The sequence below is a fragment of the Ranitomeya variabilis genome, chromosome 2 (genome assembly GCF_051348905.1).
Source record: "Ranitomeya variabilis isolate aRanVar5 chromosome 2, aRanVar5.hap1, whole genome shotgun sequence".
Taxonomy (NCBI): domain Eukaryota; kingdom Metazoa; phylum Chordata; class Amphibia; order Anura; family Dendrobatidae; genus Ranitomeya; species Ranitomeya variabilis.
In genome coordinates, this window is record NC_135233.1 from 986,126,008 (window position 1) to 986,148,190 (window position 22,183).

The 22,183-nt window shown below is 44.9% G+C and overlaps 1 protein-coding gene across 1 annotated transcript in view; it reads right to left on the reverse strand.

The window, feature by feature from the left end:
* Positions 1-240: 240 nt before the first annotated feature.
* Positions 241-22,183, reverse strand: part of AP1S3 (adaptor related protein complex 1 subunit sigma 3) — a 52,634-nt gene continuing 30,691 nt past the window's right edge. Inside the window, exons 2-5 of the mRNA XM_077290895.1 lie at positions 18,816-18,994; positions 14,983-15,091; positions 3,792-3,929; positions 241-949 (exon numbers count right to left, since the gene is read on the reverse strand). Of these exons, the coding sequence (XP_077147010.1) occupies positions 914-949; positions 3,792-3,929; positions 14,983-15,091; positions 18,816-18,994 (462 nt within the window). The 3' untranslated portion in view covers positions 241-913. The remainder of the gene's footprint in view (positions 950-3,791; positions 3,930-14,982; positions 15,092-18,815; positions 18,995-22,183) is intronic.

Sequence of the window (22,183 nt, forward strand, 5' to 3'; positions counted from 1 at the left end):
GAAAAATCAGTAGTTAAACAGTAAAAATATCAGACTTCATCATACTTGCTGGGACAATCTTCTAAGTTAAAAATGGAGGTTTTTATTGAAAGTGGGCGTTCCCAAGTGGGTTTTGGGTAGTAACAGGAGTAGGGCTAATTCCACTGGCAAGTGACAGACAGATGGTATTTAACATTCTGCTCATAAGAACCCATTAAAAAAAAAAAAACTTAAAAAATCTAATGTTGCGAAACGCCTTGATTAAATGATAACCTTTTCCATTTATTTAGGATATTTGCGTAATTTTCTGGATTTACATTAAATATTTGTTAGATCATTCTACACCAAGAAAAAAAAGCGCTGGGAATCATTTATTGAAACTAGATAGTAGAGTTATTGTCCTTGTTCTTCATGGCAACCAATCAGAGCTCAGCTTTCAATATTTAACCTGCTGCGAAAAAAGAAAGCTGTACTGTAATTGGTTGCTATGTGCCATATGGCCAGCTTTTCTGCTAGATAGCTTTAATAAATGAGGCCCGATTAGCCCGTTAACACCAAACTTACGAAGATATATTAAGATATAAAAATCATTCACTTAAGTCCTTGCTTTGGTTGGCATTTTCCGGCAGTCATTCTGGCAAGAGTCAAAACATACATAAAAAAATATTTTTTTTCTCCTTTAAAAAGCAAGGTTCCCTTTGCAAACATGTATTCACTTAATATATGTCTAGGTCCATACAGCTGCAAAGGGTTGAATAAGGTAGTCTTGGTAATCATGTCCCACTTGATTTCATGCTGCCCTGTGGTAGGATGGCAGAAGGACCGCCCAGCGGTGCCCTCTGATCCTTAGTGCAGTTGCCATGTCTTCCACCCAATCAAAAATGGCAATACAGTCTACTTCTCGTCCGGTAGACGGATCTTGGTGTGGCTCTCTTTAAAACGTTGGTTTGTTCATATATTCTTCCATTGTCTAAAAAAAAAATACAAACAAAATATGAAATATTGCCCCAATAAGTCTGCCATTGGGGGTTCTACAGCTTAAAAGGGGCTTCTTTTGACACTTTTGTCCCCAGACTATAACTTGATAATAAGGCGTCTCCTTAGCAAGTGTTCAATTCCCTGCAGTGTCTCCGCAGGAGAAATGAATGTAATTAAATGAATGGGCTGTCCAGGTCCTCCAGAACTGCTCCTGCTACTGGAGGATGGTCCTGTACAGGAAACACCTACTCACTCACAGCTGAACATCAGTAAACGCAAAAAATCCTATAAAAAGAAAAAATAAGTGTGAATGTAAGAATTCTTCTTGATTGAACGGTCCTATGCCTTTTACTCCTTAAAGGTGTTGTCACGGGACTAATATATTGATGACTTGCCAAAGGATAGGTCATCATTTTGAGATAGGTGGAGGACTGAAACCTGGCACCATTCTTAACTGAATGGTGCCAGCACGGTGGCTCAGTGGTTAGCACTGCAGCTTTCCAGCACTGAAGTCCTGGGTTCAAATCCCACCAAGGACAACATCTGCAAGGAGTTTGTATGTTCCCAGTGTTTGCGTGGGTTTCCTCCGGGTTCTCCGGTTTCCTCCCACATTCCAAAGACATACTGATAGGGAATTTAGATTGTGAGCCCCATCAGGGACAGCGATAATAATGTGTGCAAACTGTAAAGCTCTGCGGAATATGTTGGCGCTATATAAAAATAAAGATTATTATTACAAAGAGAGATAAGATGCAGTACTCAGCAGCAGCAGCTGCTAAAACAATACACAGAGCTGCAGTGTTCCACTTGGTTCATCTCTTACATCTGGCTTTCGTTGAGTGTCGGACAACCACCTATCTCATCTTGATGACCTACACTACGGATAGGTCATCAAAATTGAAAGGGGTTGTTCCCTTTCAGAAAATGAGTGTCCCCGGCTGTTGGTTATTATAAAGAAACAAAGAGCTGTACTCTTCCCTGTGTCCACCAGCGAGTCTCTGCCAATGCTACAAGTGTCTGGTATTGCAACTCTAAAAGGGGGAGCAGTGTCTAAACTGGATGAAGCTCTGAGCTTACTGACTGGCCACTGTACGGTCAACGTGACATCGGTGCCGCAGCCAAGGCCACACACTGGGAGTATTGGCAAAGACTCACCGGTGAACTGGAGTGGGAGTCAAGGTAGGGGACGGGTCATGGCAAAGCCTGCCCAACTAAAGCAATGAAAAGTTATGGAGTACCTTATTCCAGCTGTCAGATTTTCCTAATCATTAAAAGAGGAATTCCCATTTCCAAGATCCTATCCTAACATGTAGTAGGTGCAATAATAATAATAATACATTATTATAGTAATAATAATAATAGCAAATACCTCCAATTAGAAATTTAGTATAGTTTTTTCTGATTCGCTATGTCTCTTTCCACATGTGCAGGCATTGCAGGACCTTAGGTATCCATGGTTACGACCACTAGCAACTAACTAACTCACTATATCAGTGGTCGTATCCATGGATACCTAAGGTCCTGCAATGCCTGCACATGAGCAAAGGAGGAGACATAGCGAGTCAGAAAAACTATACTACCTTTCAAATTGGAGGTATTTGCTAATATTATTACACCTACTACATATAGGGATAGGATCTTGGAGATGGGAATACCCCTTTAAGTGGCAAGTGCCTCTTAATGAATTATGCTCATTTTACTCCAACATGCCCATCATGAAGACTGGCGTCCTCAATGCTAATCAAGAATCGGCCCCCATATCTTTTTATTTGGTTACCATACTCTCAGAAGACTCACAGCTTTCTTATTTTTCTGTAGACAGAGCTTTGCGAGTGCTTTTCTATTTATACACTGAACTTCAGTTTTTACTAGTTCCTTTTTCAGGATCATATGACTTAATGGTCACCTTTTCCTTTGTTCTTAAGGAGGGATGAACAAAAAAACAGCAATTCTGGCATTGTTTTTATGCGTTCGATTAAGAGTGACAGTCTTAGAGTACTTCTAACCAACTGAAGCCCATGCTCCTTATGAAGCTTCATAAATAAGTTTATTGCTTTATATAACGACAGCAGCAACGTTTCCACCTGTATGGTATTAGCAATACATAAGTGGTGGAGTGCATTAGCTCAGTCTGTCAGTGTAACAGTAACATGCGGCCTATTAGACCCCAACTCCTGCAGGAACTAACAGGCTTTGGTTGAGTGGCAGACCCAGACGCCATATTGTTAGGCTTGTGGTTGCCATAGTAACCCATCGGCTTCCCACAATCATGCTGTTGGGGATTGATGGGCTTTCAGAGGGAGCCGTTTCCCTCAAACTCCAATGAATAGGTGAGAATTTTCAATGTTGGGAATAACCCCTTAATAATGGCAACAGAAAATTGTCAGCAAATACAATACATGATCTCTCTCGTCTGCCCTTAAACTATTTCTTCTTTTATTTCTACTTGTTCATTATTTTCTGACATTGCTTCTTATCCTCCACTGAACGGATTTCATCTTGTGCCTCTTTGTTCTTGTGTTAAGTCTCTTACTGAAAGACTTTGAACTTTATTTAAACCTGTAAGATATTGAAGGTTTTCCATCGTGTCCTCCCTTTCCCTTCTTTTCTAAAGGCTATAGAAATTAATGAGGGTGAAACCAGATTAACCCGAGTGCGTGATGTCCAAGCCCAAAATATCCACCAAGATGGGATTACATAGGAAAGATTACAGTCCTGGCCACAAACGTACCAGATGGTTGGCATGTTTTTTAGTAAGCATTTTTTTCTCCCTAGCTTTCTTAACATTACAGAGTGTTCAGGTTGTGCTTTAAGCAGGCGCAAAAGGAAATTACCTCTTGTAACATATCCGAATCCTCAATGGCCCTCACTACAGACTCTTTGGAGGTCTCCTGAATTTCACCTCCCATGAGAAACTCATCCAGTATGAAGTATGCCTTCTCAAAGTTAAAAATGATGTCCAGCTCACAGACCTAGGAAAGCAGAAGAAAACACACAGCAGTTACACTAATTTTACTTAAAGAACTAATTTATTAATGTGCGTTTGCATTTTTACTGTTCCAGCTGTGACTGTTATATCGTTCATTTTGCAATTTGGCTGTAATTTTAAAGGATTGTAACTAGATTGCAACTTATCTCCTATCCCAACTAATTGTTAAAGCGAACCTGTCAGCAGTATTGTGCTGAGTAATCTACAGTGTCAGGTCAGTGCCGTTACACTGATTAAAACAATTCCTTGGTTGATGAAATCCGTCTTGTGGTTGTTGTTTAATATTTATTTCCATTTTTCAGTTAATGACATGCTCGTGCTGAGGGGCGGCCTGTGGGAGGTCTTCATGTGGTGCTCTGATTCGGTATTCACCAGTATGGCTTATGACAGGTCACTAATCCCGCAGTGAACTGCCCCCTATTTTACATAACGAATAACATATAAATTATATACAATATATCTATACATATAATTGTCTAAGGGGTACTTCCGTCTATTCGACCGTCTGTCGCGGAAATCCCACGTCGCTGATTGGTCGCGCCCAGCCGGCCGCGACCAATCAGCGACAGGCACAGTCCGGCCGCGAATTCGCCCCTCCATACTCCCCTCCAGTTAGCGACCACATAGTGTTAAGGGACTGAGTTACACCACGGCATAATGCCTATGCAGCATCAATAGTAAAAACATACAATGTTAAAAATATTAAAAAAAAATAAAAAATCATTATATTCTCACCTTCCGCGCCAGCCTTTCCCGCTCCTCGCGATGCTCCGGTCCCAAGAATGCATTGCAGCAATGAGCCGTGATGATGTAGCGGTCTCGCGTGACCGCTACATCATCACGTGTTATTGCCACAAGGCATTACTGGGAACGGAGTGTCGCGACAAGCATCGCTAAAGGCCTGGGCTGGATCCGGGGGCCGCCGGAAGGTGAGTATATAACTATTTTTTATTTTAATTCTTTTTTTAACAGGGATATGGTGCTCACATTGCTATATACTGCGTGGGCTGTGTTATATACTGCGTGGGCTGTGTTATATACTGCGTGGGCTGTGTTATATACTGCGTGGGCTGTGTTATATACTGCGTGGGCTGTGTTATATACTGCGTGGGCTGTGTTATATACTGCGTGGGCTGTGTTATATACTGCGTGGGCTGTGTTATATACTGCGTGGGCTGTGTTATACACTGCGTGGGCTGTGTTATATACTGCGTGGGCTGTGCTATATACTACGTGGCTGTGCTATATACTACGTGGCTGTGCTATATACTACGTGGGCTGTGCTATATACTACGTGGGCTGTGCTATATGCTGTGTGAACTGTGTTATATGCTACGTGGGCTGTGAGACTTTCGCCCGGGGCCCTCAAAAACCTGGAGCTCGCCCTGGCTTCACTGATTAGTCGCGCCCGGCCGCAAACAATCAGTGACAGACGCAGTCCGGCTGCCAATTGGCGTGGGATTTGAACCACGCTTCGCCAACTGGTCGCCCCCGGCCAGCCGAATCCTGTGTATTTATTGCATTATTCTGAAATCTTAATAAATAAACTACATATATATTCTAGAATACCCGATGCCTTAGAATCGGGCCACCATCTAGTACTTATATATAAAAGTTAAAAAAAAAAAAAATCACCTTCTGCAGGCAGGCACCGGCAGTGCCTGCGCCGCAGCATGATCGCATTAATACGGTGTATTTCATTATTTATTTATTTTTTTTATGGTATACATAAATTTAAAAAATAAATAAAATGAGTCTGAATGTGACCAAGCCTGCGCAGTAGCAGCTATCGGCGATCCAGGGCCATCTTGCTGGAGAAAAAAAAAAATTGTCTCAACTAAGTTTGCAGTGGCGGTGCCTGTGCAGTAGCCTCTATCGGAGATCCGACAGATGCTACTGCGCATGTGACGCCATCTTGGAGGAGGCTTTTTTTTCTCCAGCAAGATGGTGCCACCGGCACCTGCACAGCAGCAGCTATCGGAACGCTGATAGCTGCTACTGTGCAGGCACCGCCATTTTCAGACGTATTTGTTTTTTTCCTTCAGTTGCTGTATGTATACCATAAAAAAAAATTAATAAACACACATTATAGATGCGATCATGCTGCAGTGCAGGCGCCGATGCAAGGTAGTTTTTTATTTATTTTTTTCAATATATCTAATATTCATTATGCAAAATAGGGGTCAGGTCAGTGAGGAATCAGTGACCTGTCAGAAGCCACACTGATGAATACCTAATCAGAGCACCACATGAAGACCCCCCACAGCACGGGCATATCATTAATAACATAAATGACAACGAGCACGGATTCATGAAAGATAAGTCGTGTCTAACCAACATGTTGGGTTTCTAAGAGGAGGCGAATGCAAATCTGGATGTTGGTAATGCAGCTGATGTGATGTATGTGGACTTGGCAAAGGCATTTTATACTGTTCCATATAACAGTCTTATACTGAAGCTACAGGTCAAGCACTGGGGGAAACTATATGCAGATGGGTAAGGAATTGGCTAAATGACTGGAAACAAAGTTGTCATAAGTGGTACATTCTCTAAATGGGATATAGTCAGCAGTGGGTACCGCAGGGATCTGTACTGGGAGTAGTGGGGACTGCAGGGATCTGTACTGGGAGCAGTGGGGACTGCAGGGACCTGTACTGGGAGCAGTGGGGACTGCAGGGATCTGTACTGGGAGCAGTGGGGACTGCAGGGATCTGTACTGAGAGCAGTGGGGACTGCAGGGATCTGTACTGGGAGTAGTGGGGACTGCAGGGATCTGTACTGGGAGCAGCGGGGACCGCAGGGATCTGTACTGGGAGCAGTGGGGACTGCAGGGATCTGTACTGGGAGCAGTGGGGACTGCAGGGATCTGTACTGGGAGCAGTGGGGACTGCAGGGATCTGTACTGAGAGCAGTGGGGACTGCAGGGATCTGTACTGGGAGTAGTGGGGACTGCAGGGATCTGTACTGGGAGCAGCGGGGACCGCAGGGATCTGTGCTAAGACTGATTCTTTTTAAACTCTTTATTAATGACCTTGTGGATGGGATTGAGAGTAAAGTGTCAGTATTTGCAGACGACATCAAACTATGCAGGATATTAACCCCTTAACCCCCAAAGGTATTTTCGTTTTTGCGTTTTCGTTTTTTGCTCCCCGTCTTCCCAGAGCCATAACTTCTTTATTTTTTGGGCAATATGGCCATATGACGGCTTGTTTTTTTGCAGAACGAGTTGTACTTTAGATTGACACCATTGGTTTTAACATATCGTGTACTGGAAAATGGGAAAAACAATTCCAAGTGCGATGAAATCACAACAAGGTGCAATCCCACAGTTGTTTTTGTACTATGTTCACTAAATGCTAAAACTCACCTGCCATTATGATTCTCCAGGTCATTACGAGTTCATAGACACCAAACATGGCTAGGTTCTTTTTGATCTCAGTGGTGAAAAAAAATTCCAAAGTTTGTGTTAAAAAAAAACAAAAAAAAAAAACGCCATTTTCCAAAACCTGTAGCATCTCCATTTTTCATGGTCTCGAGTTGGGTGAGGGCTTATTTTTTGCGTGCTGAGCTGACATTTTTAATGATACCAATTATGTGTATGTTTGATTTTTCTTCAGTTTTATTTTGAATGGGGCGAAAGGGGGGTGATTTGAATTTTTATATTTTTTTTAATATTTTTAAACCCTTTTTTTTCTTTTACTTTTGGCATGCTTCAAAAGTCTCCATGGGAGATTAGAAGCTGCCATAACACGCTCTGCTACATATAGGGGATGATCAGATTGCCTGTATGTAGCAGAATTGCTCACTTGCTATGAGCGCCGACCACCAGGCGGCGCTCATAGAAATCCAGCAGTGACAACCATAGAGGTCTGCTGGAGCCCTCTGGTTGTCATGCCAACCCATTGGCGATCCGTGGTCATGTGACACAGGCGACGATGGGTGGGATTTCCAGCACGCTTGCCGGAAGAGCGCGTTAAATGCCGCTATTAGAGGCACATGTTAACTGTTCAGAACAGCTGACGTGCCAGAAAATGTGGGCTCAGCGCCGATTTGGATAAGATGTCTGAATGGGCAGACAATTGGCAAATGAGATTTAATGTAGATAAATGTAGAGTAATGCACCTAGGACAGAGTAATCCCATTGCTGCATATACATTAAATAAGAGTATACTCAGGAACACAGTACAGAATAAGGACATGGGTATTCTTTCTGATTTCAAGTAAGCTGAGCAGTAGTACTCAATGTCAAGCAGCAGCCGCAAAAGCAAACAAGATTGTAGGATGTATAAAAAGAGAGATGAAATTCCGTGATCCCAACGTATTGTTATCCCTTTATAAATCACTGGTGAGGCCACGTCTAGAATATGGGATCCAGTTTTGGACTCCACAATTAAAAAGGATATTCAGAATTTAGAGTCAGTTCAAAGGAATCAACTAGATTATTACAAGGGATGGAACTCGAATACTGTGTCCATTTCTTGGCAGCACATTTAAAAAAAGACATTGAAAAACTGGAGCAAGTTCAGAGAAGAGAGACCAGAATGGTGAGCGGACTGCAAACTATGTCCTACAAGGAACGGCTAAAGGATCTTTGAATGTTTAGCTTGCAAAAAAGAAGGCCAAGAGGAGACTTAATAGCGGTCTACAAATATCTCAAGGGCCGTCACAGTGTAGAGGGATCATCTTTATTCTCATTTGCACAAGGAAATACGAGAAGTAATGGAATGAAACTGAATGGGAGGAGACACAGATTAGATATTGGTAAAAACATTTTGACACTGAGGGTGTTCAATGAGTGGAACAGGCTGCCAAAAGAGGTGGCGAGTTCTCCTTCAATGGACGTCTTCAAACAGAGGCTGGACAGACAACTGTCTGAGATGGTTTAGTGAATCCTGCATTGAGCAGTGAATTGGATCAGATGACCCAATGCGTCACTGGATGCGTTGCGTTTTGGCGGACTGTCGTCATGAAAAAACGTTCAAGGGAACATTTTTTCGTACGTCGGTCCGCCATTTCCTACCGCGCATGCACGGCCGGAACTCCGCCGCCTCCTCCCCGGGACTTTACAATGGGCAGCGGGTGCGTTGAAAAACTGCATCCGCTGCCCCCGTCGCGCCAAATTTTCACAACGTGCGTCGGAACGTCGCGCCAACGCTTAGCGACGGACCCGTACCGACACAAGTGTGAAAGAGGCCTAAATAGGAAAGCGTTCTTTACACTTAGAGCAGTCAGACTGTGGAATGCCGACCACAAGAGGTGTTAATGGCAGACACTAACAGCTTTTTAAAAAGGGCTGGATGATTTCCTCGATACACATAACATTATGGATTATAGTTAAATTAGTGACAAAGTGTACAATTGGTGGAGAAAGGTTCAACTTGATGGACCTAGGTCTTTATCAACCTACAGTATGGAACTAACAGGCATGTAGTTGCTAATTATGTGCCTGTCCTACTTGGAGCCAATCTCTGCCGGCTCAGAGCTGTCAATGACCGCGGCTACAAGTGATTCCGCGATTTCCGCTAACATCTTGTTGGCAAAGTAGCACCTTTTCTGCCATTCTGGTCTGTTGATATGGGCGTCTCTGCCCCAGTGCCATGCTTATTGACAGCCGGCTGACTACTGCCCAACTTCGAGGAGCCGGCTGTCAATCAGCATTACAGTGCAATGACATCCCATCAACAGAGCAGAACAGATGAGAAGGTGCTGCCCTTGTTGACAAGAGATAATAATAATCTTTATTTTTATATAGCGCTAACATATTCCGCAGTGCTTTACAGGTTGCACACATTATCATCACTGTCCCTGATAGGGCTCACAATCTAATTACCCTATCAGTATGTCTTTGGAATGTGGGAGGAAACCGGAGAACCTGGAGGAAACCCACGCAAACACGGGGAGAACATACAAACTCCTTGCAGATGTTGTCCAAGGTGGGATTAGAACCCAGAACTCCAGTGCTGCAAGGCTGCAGTGCTAACCACTGAGCCACCGTGCTGCCCATATGAAATGAAGCAAGGGAGTCGCCGGCAGAGACCGTCCCAGTGCAGATCAGGCAGTTAGTTACTATCTGCCCATTCATTCTTAGCACTATACACAAAAATATTAAAAGTCTTGGATAACCCCTTTAAAAACCCAGCTGTTAGAGATTGTAAACTCCATGCCATGCATGCTGAAGCTCATTTTCCCCTCCACAACATGTGATCTGGCCTTCAGATTACCATGGTAGCCAGGGATCGACTGAAGGACCCCGTTGCTGCCATCTTGGTACTCTTATAAAGCTGAATCACAACTTGAGTTTCAAAAGGAGACTTAGACTTTCATGATATACTGCTACACTGAGGTATTGTAGTATAAAGCAATCGGATAATCGCAGGTTCAGATTCCTTAAAGACGCTCTCACATGTATATATTATTTTATTATATATGTGCATGTAGTGCGGGTCTATTAATATACTGAACTCCCGCCGCTCTAACCGGTGCACAGCGCCATTCTGCTCCTCCGCTTCTGAATGAGGACATCCCAATTGTGTCTAGCCGGCTCACTCTATGCGAAATGCGTGAGCTGAGAGTCTATTTTACACTGTAAGCCTATGGGGTCGCGTTCTGACGCTCTATAGACTTACATTGTGAAAGCCACTTCCGGGTCACGCAGAGCATAGTGTGACCCCAAGAGTCTGCAGAGAGGTGACGTCACTGAGAAGTGGCGAAGAATGGTGTGGGACACCAGAGAGAGCAGCGGTAGGCGAGTACGTTAATGCACTCACACTACATTACATGCACATATACACACATTTAGTACAAAAAAATACCTGGAAGTGCTTATTTAACCCCTTAGTGACAGAGCCAATTTGGTACTTAACGATCAAGCCAATTTTTACAATTCTGACCACTGTCACTTTATGAGGTTATAGCTCTGGAACGCTTCAACGTAGCCCACTGATTCGGAGAATGTTTTTTAATGATATATTGTAGTTCATGTTAGTGGTAAAATTTCTACAATATAACTTGCATTTATTTATGAAAAAAACGGAAATTTGGCAAAAATTTTGAAAATTTAGCAATTTTCAAACTTTACATTTTTGTGCCCTTAAATCAGAGAGTTATGCTACACAAAATAGTTAATAGCATAAGATAGCATTTCCCACATATCTACTTTACATCAGCACAATTTTGGAAACAATTTTTTTTTGTTAGGACGTTATAAGGATTAAAATTGGACCAGTGATTTCTAATTTTTCCAACAAAATTTACAAACCCCATTTCTTTTTTTAGAGACCACCTCACATTTGAAGTGAGTTTTGGGAGGGTCAATATAACAGAATATACCCACAAGAGACACCATTCTGAAAACTGCACCCCTCAAGGTGTACAAAACCACTTTCAAGGAGTTTATTAACCCTTCAGATGCTTCACGAGAACTAAAGCAATGTGGAAGGAAAAAATGAACATTTCACTTTTTTCACACAAAATTTACTTTGGAACCATTTTTTTTTATTTTCACAAGGGTATCAGGAGAAAATGCACCACAAAATGTGTTGTGCAGTTTCTTCTGAGTATGCCGATGCCCCTAAGGCTATTTGCACACGCAGAAATTTCCTGAGCAAAACCGGACATTTTCTGCAAGAAATCCGCATGTGTTTTTTGCGCGTTTTTTTCCGGAGCTTCCCAATGCATTAAATAGCAGGAAAAATGCAAAAAATCCGCAAAATTAATGAACATGCTGCGTTTTTTACCACGATGCGTTTTTTTTGCGGAAAAAAACGCATCATGTGCACAAAAAATGTGGAATGCATTCTAAATGATGGGATGCATAATGTATGCGCTTTTTATAAGTTTTTATAGCAAAAAAAACACGAAAAATCCGCAACGTGTGCACACAGCCTTATCCTAATCACAACCCTTACTGTAATCCCAACCCTAACGAAAAAATGGAAATACATTTTTTTTATTTTATTATTTTTACCTAACTAAGGGGGTGATAAAGGGGAGTTTGATTTACTTTTTTTTTTTTTTTTTTTTTAATTTTGATCACTGTGATCAGGTCTATCACCCGGTCTGCAGATCTCGGTGGGCGCAGTGCGCACGCGCCCGCCATGTTCTACCCGGAAGAAGATGCCGACAGACGGGGGACAGGACCGAAGGATACAGAGGGGACAAGGGGCACTGGAGGTACCGGGGGGTGGGCTCAAGAGACCCCATTTCTCTCTCCTCTGATGTGCGATCATATCAGAGGAGAGAGAAATTAAATGGGAAATCAGACTTTTTTTTTTTTTTTTCAGTGAATAACGGCAATTGCAACACTGGGGTCGGAGAAGAATGACCCGAATCATGTTCTCTGGGGTGTCACCTACCCCAGTAGCTGAGACCCTGGAAAATTTACGACGATGGGGGGGCGCTATAACCTTATTTCTCAGCTCCATTAAAAAGCGGAGCTGGGGAATAAGTATCCTTAACTGCCACCGTTAAAAGGTGTATCGGCGGCCATTACGGGGTTAAGTAAACTAAAATATACAAAAACATTTAAAAAAAACCCCAACATTATATATATTGTAAGGTGGCTGTCGGATCTAGGGGCTGGGAGATAAAACTTCAAATAATGCTTTAGTACATAAAGAAAAAAGTGTTCCAGCACACTAAGTGCTGAGAGGGGTTGATCGACCATGACAGATTGTGAGCAGCTGATGAGTTGGGAGAGACTGCTGCTCACCATATCTCCAACCCTGGATGTGGTTCACTTTGTAAATTGAGATCTGTTTGTCTCGCACTGACCTGTGTGTGTGGAGGTTGCAGATCTCCTGGATCGTGCGCCTTTGCTAAAAGAACTAAGAAGCTGGACTCTAAACCAGGCGGGCTAACCAGCACTATTGTATGGGCTTGTTACTTTATGTTTTACCTTGGGCCAGACAAAGGCTCCATTTACATTTTCTGGTGAACTGAGGACTGCAAAACCAGCCAGAAAGTTAAATAGAAACTGTACCTGTGTCTACCTCTTAAAGAAGCCAAATGAGTTGACCTACCACAATATGTACACATTTTTCCAGACATGTCTATACCAAAATATATTTTATCATTTCTACCACATTAGAAATTTAAAAAAATAATATTTGATATAGGCATGTCTGTAAAAGTCTGGTCTATCAAAATAGAATAATTAACCTATATGATAACTGTCATAACAACAAAGAATAAAATCGTTACATCTGTGTGTTTGGTCACTACTCCTACTGAAAAAAAAAATGCACTATCATGTAATGTACTGAAAAATAGAGAAAACAAATATTCCAATTGGGGTAAGATCTCCCGAAACACGTGTCTGCAAACTGACTTGTATCCTGAGTCATGTGACAAGGCTCGAGAAAAGGTCAACTGACTGTTAGGATTGCTACTTCCAATAGGTGGCGCTCTTCCTCTCTGAAGACACAATTTGCATATTTAATTTCCCAGAGGAGCACTGCATGGCCTATAAGCCTCCTTACACCGGCATGTCACTCTCCACAAGAAGAGACGTTACCACTTATATTTTACACTGTAATTAGTTTATGAACTCAGTCATGTGGAACCAAGATGTATGGGATAATTATAAGCTGGGACAGCACCGAAACAAACCAAAGGCTCCAAAGCCTGCAAATAAGAATAGTCTATATCACAGTGAAAGTGGTAAGACATTCATCCATTCAATGATGCAATTATTGGGTTGTATGCATGCTCCGATATAGATGCCAAGACACTGACTACAAGAACCATTCCTACGTATGTAAGTGATGTGCCGGGATTATGTAAACATCCCTTAGGGTATGTGTCCACGGTCAGTAAACGCTGCTTGTTTGGTGCTGCGCAAAGCTGCAGCGTCAAACACGCAGCGTCCAGATGTTCCAGCATAGTGGAGGGGATTTTATGAAATCCCGTGTCCACTATGTGTGGAAACCCGCATCCGACTTCCCTGCGACTCCGGACATGCTGCACATCTTTTCAGATCGCAGCATGTCCGTGCTACCTGCGGCGACGCTGCGTCGCCGCAAGTAATATCACAGGGCCCTATGCGAGGGTGCGATGATCCCGGATGTGTACAGTTAACACATCCGGCATCATCGCGTCCCAGAAAGGGGGCGGGGCTTAGCGCCGAGCGGCTTCACCACTCCGGCGATACCCCCGGCCATCCTGACCGTGGACACGTACCCTTACTCTCATGATATTGTTTATATGTGCATTATGTGCTGTGCATTTACATTCACTGGTTAGTAGGGAAAGTGAGTTACTCCGGGTCGGCCACTAGATAGGGGTATAATGCTAAAGGGGAGTATTACCTCAGATTGGCCACTAGATGGGGCATAGTAAATAGTTACGGTTCACATAGGAGGGACACAGTGGGATAAGTTAGGAGGGACTTCCTGATAAGAGTCTGTCTGGCAAGGGCGCCAATCAGCTCAGGAGGGCTGGCTAGCCCTGGGCAACATCATGTCATGCAACGTTTAGATCAAGCCAAAGGCCCAGCATATAGTATCCGTAACCAGGATTGTTACAGAGGGATCTACAGCAGTGCAGCAGGGTGGGAAGTGCAGAATAAGTGGGCCTGCAGCTGCCACCCGAAGACTAAGCAGTACGAGCAGGTCACCCAGGATGTGGCAGCTTATCGTGTGGGTGGATGCCCTCAGGACTGGGGTGAAGCGGTCATGGGGCCCTCTAACGGATTAAGCCTGCACAGGGTAGACGCTGAGGATACGGAAGGTATGGTCCGTCCTGGAAGCGAGCTTAGTGAGAGAGAGAGGAGGAAAGGGACAGAAAAGAAGCTGTATGTTGTGAACCCTGATGATGATGATGCTGGAGGGAATATAAATATGCTCTGTACAAGTCTCAGTAAAGTTGCCCCGTTTAAAGTTGAACTGGACTGTGACTCTGTTATTTCTAAAGTAGATCCTGAAGTCCTCCACGGGATGTTGTTTCCTCTATGTTTTAAAGTGGTTAAACCAACATGTGGCCATTTTATTGTTTCATTAACAGATGAAAAGATGGTGAAATAAAATGGAAAAACTTACATTTCCAAAGTATTTATCGAGCAGCTCCACAAGCCTATGAACAATCTCCAACGTCAGCAGCTCATTATCTTGATCTTCTATGGCACAGCAGAAGTACAGGCTGGCATACCTGAAAAGTCAGAAGATAAAAGGCCAAGAATAATTGGGATAATTGCTGCTTCTTCCTCCATTATTAATAAAGCAGTGTAGATAGCAATCAGGAAGACATTGTGGATTAAAAAACAGTCATGACTCTTATACCACGCGTCTCTGACATCTGGGCATCCTACCTGTGAAAGCACAATGGCTGCGATTGTAAAAAAAAAAAAAAAAAAAAAAAAAAAAAAGTCATTAAAAGGGATTTTCCACCTTTGGAAACAATGTTATTTCCTTATCCTTACTCAGATGCATGTATTTTGGGATAAAATTTGTTTTTACAATTGGGTTTCATTAAAGGGATCCTGACAGTGGATGCACGCTGCCTGGTCCACAGATGGCATATATCAGACACTGGCTGTATGATCTCAGCCAGGTATGGGACATGGAAATACTGCAACTTTCGGGGAAAAAAAAAAAAAGAGAGACTTTAAAAGCTGGAGGAGACAGAGCACACATCTCCCAGCACCGTGCCCTGGATTGACAGGTCTCGGCCTATGTGTGTGTATAGGGAAAGCGGGCGGTGAGAAGCCACTGGGGCCCCACGTTTCTGACTAATCTACAGCGCGGCTCGGTCCCTGGAGGCTTTTAATATATACTTTTCTCAAATGCTGCAGTGCTTCAGTGTCAATCCTACCTGGCTGAGATCACACAGGCAGTGGCTGATACATGCGACTGGGGATCGGGCAGAGTGTTAGATGTCAGGTTTACTTAAAAAAAAATTGCACCATGTACCTGCTGTCGCGTCTGTGAAACAATGTCTATTACTAACTGCAGAATGAGTTAACTGAGAATCAGTCAGTGACGTTCTCATTCTGCTGGTCTGACAAGAGAATTTGTAATTCATATTTCTGATCTCCTCTCAGTTATATCTCATGTGGTCCGTGGTCACAAATCAAGTATGGAGGGAAACAAAGCGCCTGGAAAAAGCAAAGCGCGCAAAACTTTTAATTAAACCCAATTGCAAACATGATTTTTAGCCTGAAATACATATATTTAAGTAGGAAAAAATTACCATAATTAATAGGTGAACAAACCCTTTAAGTGGTTAAAACATTATCATGATGGCCAATAGCAATGGTCTATCAGATGCATGCAACATCCATAAAGCTCAAAGAGAACTCTAAGAAATGTAAAGCGCATGTAGTACAGATCTGGGCTGACCCTTCTTTTTAATAAAGGAGTGAGGAACCCCAGATTTGGGAGTTCTCTAAATATAATCCAGTAACAAAACACCTCAAAAGGGTCATTAATAACCAAGGAAAGGGCACAGCTTTCCAGTAAAGTCGGTCTGAATTTTTAGGTTGCGAGATCCCAGCATGCAGATCGATATCACACAGCCTCTTTTGTAGTGAAAGAACAAGATATTACTTTTTTAGCCAACCCAGCACTCCTTCATACTTTTTTTTTTTTAAAGGAATCTGTTAGCCAGTGCTTGTTTTGTTACCTGAGAGCAGTAGGATGTAGAGGCAGAGACCTAGATTCCAATAATTTGTCACTTATTGGGCTGCTTGCTGTCATTTTGATAAAATTCCTCTTTTATCTGCTGCAGATCTGCCAGTGCTCAGAATATTTATTGAGCTCTGTATAACCCCGCCCACGCCACTGATTGGCAGCTTTCTGTGTACACTGTGCATAGGCAGAAAGCTGCCAATTAGTGGGGCAGGATTACACAGAGCAGGAAGACTACATGGCACAAAACAGCTCGTCAGGAAATGATAATCTCCTGCTGATAAAACACGGATTCAACTGAAACTACAAACACACAGCCTAGTAAGTGACACATCAGAAATCAGAGTCTGCCCCTATAGCATTGCTCTCCTCAGAGTATATAAAAACCTGATCACAAATTCTCTTTAAGGTGTTACCGATTGGTAACATTATTACTATTTAGTAACAGCTTAAAGTATGCAGCAGTGTTGGATTAGTGGAAAGAGACAGAGAGTAGCCACGGGTGGGTTTGGGATCTCAGAAAGTCTGTTTTTTACTGGGGCCATTAGGGCAATTTCTGCTATTTTTGTTACTAGAGATAGAGATATATATAATATATATATTTGGTGCTGCCCGCTGTTTTATTAAATGGCTGAAGTTCTCAATCATCTAAAAATCTCAACATCCCAATGATCCCTTAGGAGTGTTCTGTTGTTAGGGCCGCCCGGTGGCTCAGTGGTTAGCACTGCGGCTCAGTGGTTAGCACTGTTGCTTTCTAGTCCTGGGTTCTTTGGTTCAAAAGCAACATCTGCATGGAGTTTGTATGTTCTCCCCATATGTGTGTGGATTTCCTCCGGGTTCTCTCCCACACTCCAAAGACATACAGATCGGGAATATACATTGTGAGCCCCAATGGGGACAGTAACAAATAAACACGTCAGCTCTAGTATATAGGAGCGACCATGCAGACCTCTTCAGTAACAGCAGTTCTGACTTGTCCCGGTGGTAACAGCTGATCACTTGCAGGTTAACGAAGCAAGACCGGCAGTCGGGGACTCTCTGGCGAAGCAGTAGCGAAACGCGTGTTGCAGTGGTGTGTGGGGGCTGTGGTGTCCTTTTGATGGTCAGCATAGTGGTTACATCGGCAGTTTCTGACTGGCTTTCTCTCATGTTCATCTATTTCCATGAGTGTCATACATTTTCAAACTGTGCAATATTTATTCTAAAATAATTTTAACATTTAATGGACATCTTATGTCCCATTAATCAGTTCTTTTTCTCACCAACTTATTATTTATTGTTTGTATGGTGCAATATTTTGTTATTAATGTTTTGCCCATTTAGTTATTTGTATTCATTCGGATTTACGTAATTATTTATATATTTGCAATTATATATAAATACAATGTATATACATACATCTTTACGTACTATTGATACACTACATTTAATTCCCTTTATAGTTTGTGCATCCATCCCCCTCCCCCTTTTTATTCCTTCCCACTCCCCACACCCTTTTTCCTTTCCCTTATTTTTTACTAGTTTGTGTTCTAGGTTTTTAACATATCAATTAATACAAAAAACAGGATTTGTACAATTTTGTTTTATATTGTATGCAGGCTGTCAATCATGCCCAGGAAGAGGGAAAATAGAAGATCCGAGGCAGGACTAGTCTAGGGAAGAGGTGCCCTGCTGGACTAGTCCTGCCTTATTAGCACATGCGATACTGAAGACTAAGGAACCAATTCACAAAGGCTTTTTCAACAATTTTCTGGTGTAAAATACCTGAGATGTTGCAAAATATATTTTTCTATCTCATATGCAATGTTTTGAAAAACTATTTTATTGGTAGTATACAGAGAAAGATATATCTAACAATCTCATGCCATGTTGTGAGAAGAGGGCAGCCGATGGATATTTCCAATGGGAACTACATAAATTGTATAAGAATCTTGCTCACATGGCTAATAAACAGAATTGTTTATGCTCACAGTGGTACAAGTTTTTTTTATCTGAGTGCTCGGGACTGAAAGGGCCGTGTCGCACCATTTGGCCTCACTGGTGATCCCATGATCTGACAGAGTCAGAATATATGGCTACAACAGGACCCAAGGGTGTAACTGGCCGAGGAGTGGTAGCAATGCTCCTCTGTGATGGGCCAACCAGCAGCTGCACCCACGGCCCTGTCAGCAGTGCCGATGCTGCATCAGAGATGCTGGGTAATGGGGGCAGACAGGTAGAAGAATGGGAGTAGATGGACAATATACCTCTTGTATACAAGTTTTAAATCCTTCCAGTCCACAAAGCTGCTGGTCTTAGGGCTCCGGGTCAGAATTATGTGCATCAGCTCCCGTGTTATCTTGCGTTTCTCTTTCTCGGTCAGGGTTATATACCATTTCTGCAGTCTCAACTTCCCTTGCCGGCTGAACAGAAGGAGGAATCGAATCTGCAAGACAGGCCAGAGCAATGAGAAGAGAAACATACCCAACCTTAAAGGGGTTTTCAGGTATCAAATAACAAATGACAATGAGCTCGTTCTGTTTGAAAATAATAAACTCAGCTGTTACTCACCCTCCCCAGATCCAGTGTCGCCCCTCTGCTGCGGTTCTCATCTTTGTTGACAGGCTGTATGAGTGTCATCACTACTACCTGGGCATCAGCCTCGAGCCTAGTGATTGGCTGCAGCAGTCATACGTGCTGTAGTTGTATCGCCGCTGCAGGTTGTGAATAAAGACAGTAGTAGCAGAAGAGAGCAGGCAGTGCTGGAGCCGGTAATCCCCTCTTAGTTCACAGGTTGCAGCGGTGGTAAGTTTGATTGCACTGTGAGAATGTGCACACTGTGCTCATTACTGGGTGCACATGCTCCCGCCCCAGCGTCCGCTACGTGGGTGCACATGCTCTTTCCCCAGCGTCTCCTACGTGGGTGCACATGCTCCCGCCCCAGCGTCCGCTACGTGGGTGCACATGCTCCCGCCCCAGCGTCCGCTACGTGGGTGCACATGCTCCCGCCCCAGCGTCCGCTACGTGGGTGCACATGCTCCCGCCCCAGCGTCCGCTACGTGGGTGCACATGCTCCCGCCCCAGCGTCCGCTACGTGGGTGCACATGCTCCCGCCCCAGCGTCCGCTACGTGGGTGCACATGCTCCCGCCCCAGCGTCCGCTACGTGGGTGCACATGCTCCCGCCCCAGCGTCCGCTACGTGGGTGCACATGCTCCCGCCCCAGCGTCCGCTACGTGGGTGCACATGCTCCCGCCCCAGCGTCCGCTACGTGGGTGCACATGCTCCCGCCCCAGCGTCCGCTACGTGGGTGCACATGCTCCCGCCCCAGCGTCCGCTACGTGGGTGCACATGCTCCCGCCCCATCGTCCGCTACGTGGGTGCACATGCTCCCGCCCCAGCGTCCGCTACGTGGGTGCACATGCTCCCGCCCCAGCGTCCGCTACGTGGGTGCACATGCTCCCGCCCCAGCGTCCGCTACGTGGGTGCACATGCTCCCGCCCCAGCGTCCGCTACGTGGGTGCACATGCTCCCGCCCCAGCGTCCGCTACGTGGGTGCACATGCTCCCGCCCCAGCGTCCGCTACGTGGGTGCACATGCTCCCGCCCCAGCGTCCGCTACGTGGGTGCACATGCTCCCGCCCCAGCGTCCGCTACGTGGGTGCACATGCTCCCGCCCCAGCGTCCGCTACGTGGGTGCACATGCTCCCGCCCCAGCGTCCGCTACGTGGGTGCACATGCTCCCGCCCCAGCGTCCGCTACGTGGGTGCACATGCTCCCGCCCCAGCGTCCGCTACGTGGGTGCACATGCTCCCGCCCCAGCGTCCGCTACGTGGGTGCACATGCTCCCGCCCCAGCGTCCGCTACGTGGGTGCACATGCTCCTGCCCCAGCGTCCGCTACGTGGGTGCACATGCTCCCGCCCCAGCATCTGCTACGTGGGTGCACATGCTCCCGCCCCAGCGTCCGCTACGTGGGTGCACATGCTCCCGCCCCAGCGTCTGCTATGCAGTGCACATGCTCCAGCCTCAGTGTCTACTGTGATGTTTATTCTCCATCTCTAATGTTTCCTATGATATATTTAGTCCAGCCCCAGCCTCTCTTACGTGATGTACATACTCCAGCCCCAGTGTCTCTTATGTGATGTATATGAAACATCCGCCAGGGTTGTGCGGTAATCGGTACAGGGTCCGGTCGTTATTAAAGGGGTGGTCACGGTGGCAACGACCCGGTCCGTGGCCTTTGGCACCCAAGTAAAAGGGACGGTCTTTAAAGGGATTTGAATAAAGTTTGTAGAAATGGGAAATGTTTGTGACGCCACCTGTGGTACTTGGTCAGGGGTGACTGACGCTGCTTAAAGGGGTCCTCTGGGGGTGATAGTACTGCAGCAAAGATGGTATCACTTTCCACAGGTGAAGCTGGGTCCCCAGGGCTCCCGATGTGTTTGGCAAGGATGGTGTGGTGCCAGAATAATCAGAGGACACAGAGTTGCATTCTCTTTACCTGGCTTACTGAAGATGAACAGTCTCAGTCCAGGGTACCGGCAACAGGTGACGGTGGAGTCCAGGCTGCCTGGAAACAAATAGAACCCCCTTTTGTCAGGTCATCTGACCCCTTTGTCAGGTCAGATTGGGAGCCTTCCACTATGCACTGAATGTTAGCCCCTTGCTGCCAGCGGCTTCCTGACAAGGTCCTCTCTTTCTCTCCTGTCCTGGGACAGTACCTGCACGGTAGGCAACTCGAGCCGATTCCTTGGGGTCTCTATCCACGGAGACTCCAGGTTCTGGATGTTGCTGTACCTCATGTGTAATGTGGACAAGTCACTTTCAGTTTCCTGCCCTCCGGTTCTGCAGTGGCCTTGTAGTTCCACACAGCCTCGGGCTCCCGATGCCCACTTTCTGCGCTCTAGCTTAGAGGGAGCCCACTTGCAGCTCTCCTCTAGCTCCTGACTTCTCCTGTGCTCCTTCCCCGTTCCTTGTCTGCACCAAACTAACTAACTCCTCCTCCAGACCAGAATGTATATTATCTAGGGAAGCTACCCCTGAAACCAGGTTTAGAGCTCCCCCTTCTGGCCTGGAGTCAGAAAGTGTTGCATGTACAGTTTACCTGTCAAAGGGATCCTCCTCGTTTCCAGGTATGGCATCACCCTCCCTGAGAGGAAGGCAATACCACTGTGGTACCCGAACTCCTGGGGTGCCACATATACAGTAGTCTCAGTGTCTCCTATGTGATGTTTATGCTGCAGCACCAGTGTCCCCTATGTACTGATCGTGTGGATGAGATTGAGAGTAAAGTATCGGACTTTGTTGATTACACCAAACTATGCAGGATATTAACCCCTTTCTGACCTTGGACAGAATAGTACATCCGAGGTCAGAACCCCCGTTTTTATTCGGGCTAAGGCGGTGAGCCCGCATCAAAGCCGGGACATGTCAGCTGTTTGGGGGAGGTCAGCGATGCTTCGGCATGACAACCAGAAATCTATTGAAGACCTCTATGGTTGTTGAGGCCGAATTGCTGTGAGCGCCACCTCGTGGTCGGCGGTCATAGCAATGCAGTAAATGTACTATATATGAGTGATCTGAGCATCGCTCCTATGTAGCAGAGCCGATCAGGCTATGCCAGCTCCTAGCATGGCA